Source organism: Pelobates fuscus, chromosome 4, assembly GCF_036172605.1.
Source record: "Pelobates fuscus isolate aPelFus1 chromosome 4, aPelFus1.pri, whole genome shotgun sequence".
Taxonomy (NCBI): Eukaryota; Metazoa; Chordata; class Amphibia; order Anura; family Pelobatidae; genus Pelobates; species Pelobates fuscus.
In genome coordinates, this window is record NC_086320.1 from 318,683,858 (window position 1) to 318,695,842 (window position 11,985).

General features: G+C 35.4%; 1 protein-coding gene across 1 annotated transcript; it reads left to right on the plus strand.

Annotated features, from left to right (window-relative positions):
- Nucleotides 1-579: 579 nt before the first annotated feature.
- HOXA11 (homeobox A11) lies at nucleotides 580-4,234 on the plus strand. The gene is made up of 2 exons (XM_063450702.1): nucleotides 580-1,257; nucleotides 2,565-4,234. Exons 1-2 carry the CDS (start codon nucleotides 615-617, stop codon nucleotides 2,795-2,797), a joined length of 876 nt encoding a protein of 291 aa, XP_063306772.1. The 5' UTR covers nucleotides 580-614; the 3' UTR covers nucleotides 2,798-4,234.
- The last annotated feature ends 7,751 nt before the right edge of the window (nucleotides 4,235-11,985 follow it).

Genomic DNA, 11,985 nt, shown 5'->3' on the forward strand with positions numbered 1-11,985 from the left:
TATAGCCGTCTGATTCCATGCATTCCTTTGCACTTCACTGAGACATCTTCTCCCTAGAGGTTTTCCAAGAAAGGTAAAGTGTCAGGGGGGAGAGGGGGAAGAAATTGGAAGGGGGGGTGGAGAAGGGGTTGTTGGCCAGGGAGCAAAGACTTTATTTTACACCAAATGCTGCAGAATCTTCAGAAGCAATAAAATGAGATACAACCGGGAGTCCCTTCTCTGCAAGACTGAGGGAGTCCCCTAGGCACGCTGCGCGTAACCACATTCTTCACCAGGGTTCTAAATAGAACGTTGCCTTCCCCAAGGTTCTCTTCCCCTCCAGGAGACCAAGAAAAGGCATGAGTTACATTGCAGATTACATGCTTCTATGAAACTTGCAAGTGACGATCTGTTGCTTCCCTTGAGATGCCTACAAAGAGAAGGGACCTATACTTGCAGCTTGTCAATTTCAACATCTGATCACATGACCAGCACCTCCCTGCTAAGGACGGGGTTAGATTTCCACGTCAGCTTACGTCTTCCAATTTCTACTTCACGGATCTGCTTCAAAGAGGCAGCTGCATTAGAGAATCATGTTAAGCTCAGCTAATGCGGACAGCCCGAGGTAGCCCCCAATGATGGATTTTGATGAACGTGTTCCTTGCTCCTCTAACATGTACTTGCCAAGTTGCACTTACTACGTTTCGGCTCCTGATTTTTCCAGCCTTCCTTCATTCTTACCCCAGACCCCATCCTCTCGTAACATGACCTATCCTTATTCTTCAAACCTACCCCAGGTCCAGCCAGTGAGGGAGGTAACTTTCAGGGAATATGCCATAGACACCTCCAGTAAGTGGCATCACCCCAGGAGCAATCTGCCCCATTGCTATTCAGCAGAGGAGATCATGCACAGGGACTGCCTTCCTGCCTCCAACCCTGCTGGCATGGGGGAAATGTTTGGAAAAAATGCTTCTAATGTCTACCATCCCAATGCCAACGTTTCCACCAATTTCTATAGCACAGTGGGCAGGAATGGGGTCCTTCCTCAAGCCTTTGACCAGTTCTTTGAGACTGCCTATGGCAACATTGAGAATCAAAGCTCTGACTATTCTGTGGAGAAGAACTGCGACAAGGTATCAGGGAGTGCAGCCAGCACTCTGAGTGCGGAGCCGGCCTGCAGCAGGGACCCAGAGGAGAAGGACAGGCCAGCAGACAGCAGCAGAAGTAGCAGCTCCCACTCATCTTCCGGTAACAATGAGGACAAAGCCAGCAGCTCCAGTATGTATGACTGCTCCTGCCCCAATGAAAGCCTCTGCAATCTAGCGCACCGCTGTTAAAATTTTATATGCTGTTTTATAAGCATATAAGGTTTATAGAGGGCCTTTTAGATTTCCCCCCAACAAAACTTTGTTATAAAAGGCGAGATCACGTGTTTAGCACTGAAATTGGCCGTGAAACACAGGGACCAATGGATGCATTAAGACAATCCTTCCCCCCACTCTCTTTCCCCTTTTTTTCCTCTAAAAAACTCTGGGGTCGGTTTTTGTAGAGAATAGAGTAAGGAAGAATTTAAACCAATAAACTAACACACAAAAGCAAGCTGCATGCTTTGATATCAGTGTGATGTGTGCATGCCTCAGACAGCAGGAACTTTTCTGACACTTGTAGTTTTTTAAATTTTGTTTTTTTTGTGTGTGTGTGGGCTAAACAAGGAAATATTTTAAATTCCGCTTGGATATTTTATATACAATGCAAGGTATGGTCAACAGTTATTTCAATACTGGCTGATGACGCCAAATGCCTTGCAATGTTTAGAGTGAGGTTTTTTTTTTAATTACTTTTAATTATTTTTAATTTTTTAGCATTATTATATTCTTTTTAGCCAATATTGTGCATGCTAGACAAAACTTAGAGAACTGTGTGTTTTAATTAAATTAAGTGATAGTATGGCAGAGAGGCTAAGGTCATTACGTGTCAAAATAATTAAAATCTTAATATAAAATATGTATTCTTTTAATGTAGTCAAAGTGATTTTCCCAGTGCTAGGGGTATATGGATTCTATGCATGCAATATATAGTGTAATTACAAAAGTAATAGAATCTGCTTCTCCAGGGGATTTTTATAATGCAAGGCAAAGAGTTGCTGATTTAATAGCAATTACAAAAATGATATCATAAAAGGGCTTGCTTTAAAATGAATGCACACAGCCCATGCAGTTTACAGGTTATCCTATTGGTAATAAGGTATGTGCTTCCTTTAGAAGTAGACAATCCTTTAACGTAAAAATGAGTTATTCATTAAACATCTAATTATGGAGAGCTGAACACCGAATTGCAAAATGCAGGCAATATAACCACATTTTGACTATATTTGTCATGTAAAATCCATCCATATTGGTGATCTGTGCTCATATTTTGCAATTCAGTTTTGAATTCCTTACAATCTGGTGCTAAGTGACTTAGAACCAATGTTTTGATCAGCCATCAGTAGGGTACATTCGCTTGCGAATGTTCGGGTTTCTCTGGAGATAGTGAACCTTGTATGGCCTTTGTTACAATATAACATATTTGTTATAATTCCACAGGTGGACAGCGTACACGTAAAAAGAGATGCCCTTACACAAAGTATCAAATTAGAGAGCTAGAAAGGGAGTTTTTCTTCAGTGTTTACATCAATAAAGAGAAGCGCCTCCAACTATCACGGATGCTCAACTTAACCGACAGACAAGTCAAAATTTGGTTCCAAAACAGAAGAATGAAAGAAAAAAAAATTAACAGGGACAGACTTCAGTATTACAGCGCTAACCCTCTGCTATGAGGCTGACTGTTTACTCTGGACCAGACCCACATCATGCCTGATCATGACAAGGTCATGTCACAAGGTTACATGTATGTGCCAATGTGTTGCTCAGTTGGAACATTCGGGAGAATAATTTAATACGAAAACCCTTTTTTTTTTTTTTTTTTTTTGTTTGGACCTTTAAATTTTGGTATTAACTGGAAATGGGCGATTATGATGTAAGGAGTCTTTACACCTTGCATTACCTAAGCTGTATTTCATACCAATTCCTACCAATTACCTGCAGACATTCTGGTTTTCTCAACGCAAAAAAAAAAGACGCAAAAAAAAATTCAAAACAGAGAGAGACGCAAACTGTGGCGCAAATTCAGAGGACCAATGGGAAAATGCATTGAAAAAAAAAATTAATTGATTTGTGATGACGTTACTCGGATTTTGGGATTGTACAAAAATAATATTTCCGTTTTGGTTTCTTCATTTAAAAAACACTTTAGCGTTTGCACCTATGCCAAGTACTGCTTTAACAGGTTTATGACGGTGTTTTTTCAAAGTACAGGGTTCAAGTAATGGGAGAGGCTGTTGGTTAAGTTAATCTTCAACTCTCTTTGAAAGATATTCCAAGTTTCAATCTATCAGTATTTACAAATATCTGTTTCAGTGGAGCTTCTGATATAATGCACTTTGTTTGCTAGTCCAATTCCCTGTCTGTGGCATTTAGCTAAGAGTATCAGCTTAAAAAAAAACGAAAAAAAAAAAACAGACAAAATACATCACCATTTGTGACCAGCTTGAGTCAACAAGACAACCAGACGGTGATAAATAAAAGAAACTTAAAAGAAAATAATCAACATATTATATATCTTTTTCATACCAAATGGCATCAGATAGTTTAATATCTGTATCTACATGCCCAGAATTTATCTTATGTTTAGATTTATTATCATATAAGTATGTGTGTGTATGTGTTTGTATGTGTGTGTTTTTCTGTGTGTGTGCTTGTGTGTGTGTCTGTGTGTGTGTCTGCGTGTGTGTGTGTGTGTGTCTATATATATGCTGTTTGTCCAAGAAAGAACCAAAGTTAATAAATGCAATTATTAAAACAAATGCAAACTATTTCAAATTATATATGAGTTTACGGGATAGAGGATCCTATTTGTAATAATTGCGTTTGAATGTATATTTCATACGATGTTTTACTAAGCTTGTAAATAGACGTCATTTCGTATTTCTTTTGAATACCTTTTTAAACATCTAGTGAGATGAATTTTAGAAAGAATTATAAAGGTGCTTGGTTTTAATTACCCAATTTTTCCAAAGGTTAGAGTTTTTCATGGATTGGTGTTTTTTGGCACAGTTCACAATATAAAGCATCACATGTCACTGTATACCTACAGATCCATACTTTATATGTATATATGGTTTGTTTCATACAAATGAGTTGCATGTACAACAAGACTGCGCACAAGAAGACGAATAAACAAGGCTCAAACTACATCATTGTCACATTGTGGTGCTTTCTGGAAAAGAAATAAAATGGGTACATACACACTCTATATACACACACAGACACACACACATATGTATGTATATATTTATGTCATTGTTTATTCTTCATATGGATTATATATGTCTTTGTGTATATATAAATATATATATATATACTAGACTACATATACTACACGTCTATAATATGTATATATATATATATATGTATCTCTCTCTCTCTCTCTCTCTCTCTCTCTCTCTATATATATATATATATATATATATATATATATATGTGTGTGTGTGTGTGATTGTATAGTCTACATATATGTTTGTTTGTGTGTGTGTGTGTGTGTATATATATATATGTATATGTAATTGTTAAGTCTGCATGTGGACTACATGTGTCTATGTTTGTGTGTGTGTGTGTGTGTGTGTGTAATTATTTATATTAGACATGTATATATTAGACATGTGTGGTATTCTGGTATGTTTATAAGATATAGTATATATAATATCTACACACAACCAGAAGAACACACACCATTTATTTGCTCTCACTTCATTGATTGTGTAAGATTGCTGAGGTACTGAGCTGCTTGTTCTTTGAAATGGAATGGCTTTTACGACAGTCAAATATTGATTGTGACCCGAATGGCCATTCTTTGGCCTCACACAAATATCCTAATATATTATTCCTTCAAGGCACAGTTACAGGAAACGTAGGTGTCACACAGCAACCAGGATGGATTGTTGCTACAGAAGCGTGTCTTGTGTGTACAGTGAGAGATTTGTCCTTTGCAGTATCTGTATGAAGCCAGTAACATATTACAGGATGAGATCTGTTTCACCCTTTGAAGCATTTCTAATATCCCAATATGTTATGTTTATCCTATTTCTTAATAGGGGGCTAGCTGGCTTTGAACTTCTCTGGAGCTTTTTGTTCTTCGTCACACATAACCTTGAAAGGATCTCAATACATTATCTAGTCTGTCTATTGTTTATATTGTTTATTAGTTGTAATATCTATTCTCTTGCTCTAGAAATGTCAAACTCTGTGTATCCCCACTGAGATAAATATTTACATCTCATATTATTTAAAAATAGGAATTACTGATTCTAAAAGCTCTGCCAGAATTTTAGAGACACAGGAAAAAAACACTTGAGAGATTTCAAAAGGATGGTTTTAGACTGGGGGGGAGGGGGGAGAGAATTTTACAAGGATATTTCCTTTTTGGGTTAACTATTAACTGGTTTCCCTTACAAATGCTGTAGACCCTAGAGGCCTGCAGTTTAGCTTTGGTCTTCTGACCCAATAAAAAGCACATACTCTTTGTTGCTAAGGCAATTTGGTTATAAAACGTGTCTGTGAGTTGCAATTTGCATATTTGGAATGCAGGGCTATAAACTAAATACAGGGTAGGCAGCCATTTCTGAGAAGGTACAATCAGTGTTATCCAACAGTTGTCTGAATGAACATTCAAGCATCTCTTTAGGTTGACAACAAAAACGTTAAAAAAAAAAATATCTAGCATCAATTCCAAAGGAACTGAACTACCACAAGGTGGCGTTGTACAGATCAATGTCAAAGCCGAGACTATAGGAGAATCTAGCTCCAATGTCTTGGCCTTTGTTCTGTTATCATATTGAAGAAGGACTTACAAAGAAAATAACTTGTTTTGTTTTATCGATGATACTTTAAAAAAAAAAAAAAAAAAAGACTAATTAATTATTTAAAAGAAACTGGATAAAACTCTCTCCAGCTCTAAAAACCCAATCTCTGAAAAGATTATCTTTGATGGATGTTGCAGATTCATTAAGGTAGGTACTTGATTATACAATCTAATATGTTAAAAAAGAGACGCATAATTAAATATTGACCAGTGGCGATAGCTGTGATGTACAAAGGAAGCGTATAGTGCTTACGTTCATTTTTAATTCTGATGGTCTTAAAAAATTGAATGGCAATGTAGCAAACTCAAAATGTATAAAGATAGGACAGGAAAATAAAAATGGCAAAAATTTAACTTCTCAAGAAATAATGGCGATAGAGTTAATTACTAAATGTAATATATATATATATATAGAGAGAGAGAGAGAGAGAGAGAGAGAGAGAGAGAGAGAGAGAGAGAGAGAGAGAGAGAGAGAAAGAAATACGAAAATCAAAATTGAATGGTAGAATAATAATTCAAATACACATGCAGCCGTATCCCTGTATTCACTTATCTGAATTATAATATAGCTGTGATTTTTATCTTTATATCTCATTATAATGTAAAAAAAAAAAAAAAAGCAAAAGGTAAATAGGCCCAAAACCCCTAGTACTTCGGTTATCTATGTGTGTATGAGTTATGGTAATTATTTAAATACACAAAAATGATGTCTGAAGAATAAAGCACTGCAGTAAACAGGGACTGGGGTCTGTTCACTAAACTGTGATTCGCCAGGAGTTAAAACAGGTAAAGGGTGTCCAAAAAAAAAGCTGATAAGACTATTTGAAGATGCAGATTTTTTTCCATTCTAGGTGTTTTTTGCTAGTTCATAGTAAATTTGACTCAAATCACTGTTTAGCGAGCAAACCCACATTACTTAGATGCAATTTATCATAGTTATCAAGATTAAGGCGAAACTAATCGAAATTGTAGAGTATCCAATGATTTCACAGTAAAACATTTTTATGGAAGTATATTCTGTTTCTTTGGAAAAACAAATAATAAACATGGCGGACGTTTTACGTTTCGAAATAGTATGCGTGTAATCCGCTTGCAGACAGAAAGACCCCCCCCCCCCCCCCCCCCCGGGGAATCTCAGTCTAGAAGTCTAGATACAGGTTTTACTTAAATAGGTCTGGGAGTTAAAGAGTTAACACGTGTGTTTGGGCTGCTGTGCATGTTTACAGAGTAACTAGTTAGGCAATTGGAAATTAATTGCCACTAATGTAACAATGAACACAAATGTGCGTTTATTTCAAGGCCTGTAGTCTTATAACAATAAAAATAAAGTATTAATTGTTCGATAGTGGTTGGTTTGTAAACATGCAGAATCCAATATAGATTTGAACTGTCTTTTAAGTCGGTCCAAAGAATGTAGAACTTCTGCACTGGTGCCAGTAAGCACAGGGCCAAAAATAATGTATGACTCTCTATGAAATATTGAAAACAAATGTAACAGTATAATTAATAGCTAATATTAAACTAACTGAGCAACAAAATGTATGCTGTTAACATTTTAACTGCCCTCTGAGGCGACATTGAATTAGGTTGCTGGGTATTTGATGTGACTATAAATTTACCACTTGAAATTGATAAATACTGGGGTTTTCAAAACTTGGTATATGTTATAAAACTTGGTTTCTAAGAATCACTGAATAGGCTAAAGGAAGACAAAATATTACTTAAACGAAGTTCCATGAATGTGGTAATCCTTCTATTTTTTCAAATATGACTCATTTTACTGTCTGCCACAATCTGACTATCTACAATTGAAAACCACATTGTTATGCAACCTAGGATTGTGTGTGTGTGTGTGTGTGTGTGCGTGTGCGCGTGTGCGTGTGCGCGCGCGTGTGTGTGTGTGTGTCTATATAATTCTACGTATGTGTTTCTTAATACATATTGGGTCTTATATGTGTACCAAATATTCTGATTGTGATTGGACCTGTTATTTATGTGTTGAGCCTACCTGGTTTCAATAAGCTTTCCATTACTTTAGGAAAATCTTTTTTATTTGTGTGTTAAATTTTCATGTCTGATATGTTGCAACATTTCTATTTCAGAATCATTTTTCATACTATATTGTTTGGGGTTGTTGAATTCAATTTTCCTTTTCAATGATCATACAAGTAAAATGTATGTAGCTAGTTATTAAACTATATTTGTTATGGTATATGCCCACCATCACACTTATAAAAGGTCTATATAGTACAGTGTGACATGTAAATCTTTCTGTTTCTTTATTTACATATACTGCCTCTCAGTAGAGAATTAAGAGAGTCCAGTTACACTGATTTCTCTGTATAGGAAGTTATACCATAAAACCTCTAGGAATCCTGTAAAATTGATAGATCCCAGATGCATGGGCCTTAAAATACATATTCCTGTATTCATCCATAATAATTGTTACACTTTCTAGGTCTGTAAGTATTTTTGTGATGTAAAAGGCATTTGTCACCAGCCTTGGCACTGAATAGTTTTCTGAAGCCCTCCATCTGATTCAAAGAACCATTTTGGATCAAGTCCAGAGGAAAAAACAAAGTATTTGGCAAACCACACACATTCTTGACCATTTACAGTTGTCAAGAAAGAAAATCAGAACAAAATTAATTTCTAAACCACCACCTTTGAATATCTCTAGGGTTTGTTGTATGGTTCTACATCTCTATCTATCTATCTATCTATCTATCTATCTATCTATCTATCTGTCTATCTATCGATCTATCTATCGATCTATCGATCTATCTATCTATCTATCTATCTATCTATCTATCTATCTACAACCTTCGTTTATTTTTACTCTAATTTATTCCAATAACATTTGAATATTGAAAATATAAAATCTCTCTCTCTCTCTCTCTCTGAGCACACCCACATGAGGAAGGTAGAAGAGATTTTTGGTGAGCTTAAAAAAAATAGTATGATCTCAAAATTCTACAATAATTGCCTGTTTAGTATACAGTATACATAATTTAGATGACTTGTTGAATTACGGATAGATACAGAAAAAATGGTAAATGTAGGCAAGACTATTGCAAAATGGGGGAAAAAAATCCAATTCAACCATATCATTTTGGCCTGTAAATAAATAGGGAGCAGTAAGCCCTCCACAAATCGTATAGTGAATGCAAACACAAGCTTTTGGTTTAGGTGGATAGTAAGGCGTTCTTAGCAATAGGTGTATAGTGGTAATTGGGGATAATTCACTAAACAGTGAGTTAGGGTTGAAGTCAGACTAAATTGGCCATGTTGGATAAAATCTCACTTTCAACGAAGATTGAGATTTGTTGCTAGTTCTTTTATTATGGCTTGTTTTGCTATCAGAGAAAGATATCTGATTTATATTTACAACTAAAATGTTCACAATTCTTTATGTTTATATTGTTATTTACCCTAGCCAATTATAATATAGTGTTTTTCTTTTATCTTAAGTTTTACGTGAAATCATACAGAATAAATAATTATATATTTTAAAAATATAAGGGCATTATCAATTAAAGAGCACCTTCTGCTGGGTAAATGACAGACAGACAGCATACAGTGTACAATTTTATATCCAGTTTATCTGAGCTGAGTTATTTGTTTGTTGTTGTTGTTTTTTTTTTACTATGCTAGTTTAGGTTAAAATGCTCATGTCGTTGCTTAGATCACTCAAACTCGCCACTTAGTGAATAGGCCCCTGCCTATATATTTCTTCACATTTATGGGTTTGAGTTGTGTTTTATTGTTGTCGTTTGGTGTTTTTTTTTCCCCTTTTTTTTCTTGGCCTGACATGGATGGGAAATATCCTTCATTTGAAAGATTTTCTAGGTTTTAAACTTCACGTTGAATTCCTTCCACACCTCCCCCCTTGCTCTAACAGAACGAGAGTGCAATTTCTATTCAAAATAAGTCCCATTTGTTCCTGAAAAGAGATTTAATTCGGTATTTAAAAAGTAGTTTGGCACAATGCACCCCTCTTCCCTCGCTGGGTCCCCCCTCTAAGCTTCCAACTGACCATTTATCGTTTATAGTTAAGATTTAAATGTTCTGTATTAGTCTTACTTGAATGGATTTGATGGTACTGGTTTACTATACACATTAGCCTTATTAGTGGCTAAACAAAGCGCAGATCATGCACACCACTGAGCTCTTAAACTGCATGATCAAGAAGTGTGCCTGACTATAAAAGGATTCGATATTTCTTTGTGTAAACACATCTGCACAGATTCACTTTTCCAAATCTACACTAAGCATGACTGGGTGATGATATTCCATTATCTGACAAATTATTCATGCAAAGATCAAATTTGAAAGATGCAAGTCAGCTTTATAGATGCTCCCAGATGCAAAACTTAACACAATCCTACATTCATTTGATGCCCTTCCATTTAAAAAAAAAAAAAAAAATTCCTTCTATGAATAATATACATAATAAAATCTCAGTATTTTTCTTTTTATTATATTGTAATTTTATTTTGATGGTATACGTGGTTGTTGTTTTTTAATGTGTAAACAAATAAATCTGGTAGAAATGGTTACTACTGTCCAGTCTTTCATCAATGTCTCTCTCCTCTGCAAGAGTTAACTGTGACTGTGGGAGGGATTGTATTTTCCTGGCTTTGTTTATAAAATGTACAATACAAAAATCAGAGCCGCCTTATTACATATTTAAAGATGTTTAGATCTGCAAGAAAAAAAGTGTCACAATTAAATTTCTGATAATATACCAATGAAACAGACACATAAGTTTTTTTTGCTGTTGTCTTTTTTTTTTTTCAAACAAAGAATTGTGAATAATGTATGTGAGATTCATATTGTCCCAAATATGGCAATCATGTTATTAGGGCGGTGCTATGGACAGAGGAAGACAGACACTGGGAACTCCTGTTAGACCTACTATGTTAAATTCAGTTTATAAAACACAAATAGCATTTCTGGGAATAAAAAAAAATGCTTATATGTGCACAAGGTCCCCCCCTTCTCTTCTCCCTCCCAACAACTGTGGCTATCTGTTAAAATAGTTTCCCTGCTAGCACATGGAAGTGTTATGCTCTTATTGCACTTGTGTAAAAGAAATGGCTTTTACAAGTTTGATAAAAGTAGAAAGGAAGCTTTTCAGTAAATATTTTACTGGGGTGCAGGAAGCAGGAAGGATTCTTGTATAATACAACTAGCCCAGCTCTCACAAACCTTGCAAGGGGGCCCCTAGGCTTTTTTTTTTCTTTTATTCTTAAAGAAACATCTGAACTCTTCTTGTTTCATATGCCCTTCCCAGAAAAAAAAATTCCAGAAGTAGGGGCTAATAAAATGTAGAGTTTAAAAAGCAGATATTTCCCTGCAGTTTCCAAAGGCAGACTTGCTTGTTGTAGTCTACAGAACGTCTAGAAGCCAAGGGTAAGTGCTTTGTGACTGCGTGGTTTAAACGGTGCTCTGATTTACTTACTAAATCACTAATAAAAACCCCTCTGATTCATTTCTGACATTTCACACCACATCCGAAATGCAGAGTGTGGTTTAGAAATAGTTACATCTTTATTAAATAGCTTGTGGAGTTCAAACTCAACATATGCCACAAACAAACATCTGCAAAGAAAAAAATAAATAATAATAAATAAAAACTAAACACACTGTGTTGTAAACAACAGTCAGTGGGTTATAATTCCTCCAACACAAGAACTGAACTTAATAATTACCTTAAATACAGAGGAACAATGAAAGTTGTATAACAAACAACACACTAGACACTAGGTAGAACCATAAACATAGGAAAACAAATGCATTGTGTCGTTTTGGGCGCTTTATAAAAATAACTGTTTTTTTCTCACACCCAGTGTTTAATATTGCTGTTTTCCATAATTTACTTGACACACAATTTTGGTTGAAATAGTGCTAATAATTACTCTATTTCTGTTTATTGCAAATCCATCATATATTGCATTTTTGTAATCCTACCTAATAAATGTGTTTGATTCAAAGTCTTAACCTGCAAACAAGTTTTTAGAATGTTCATTGCTCTGGAATTCTAAA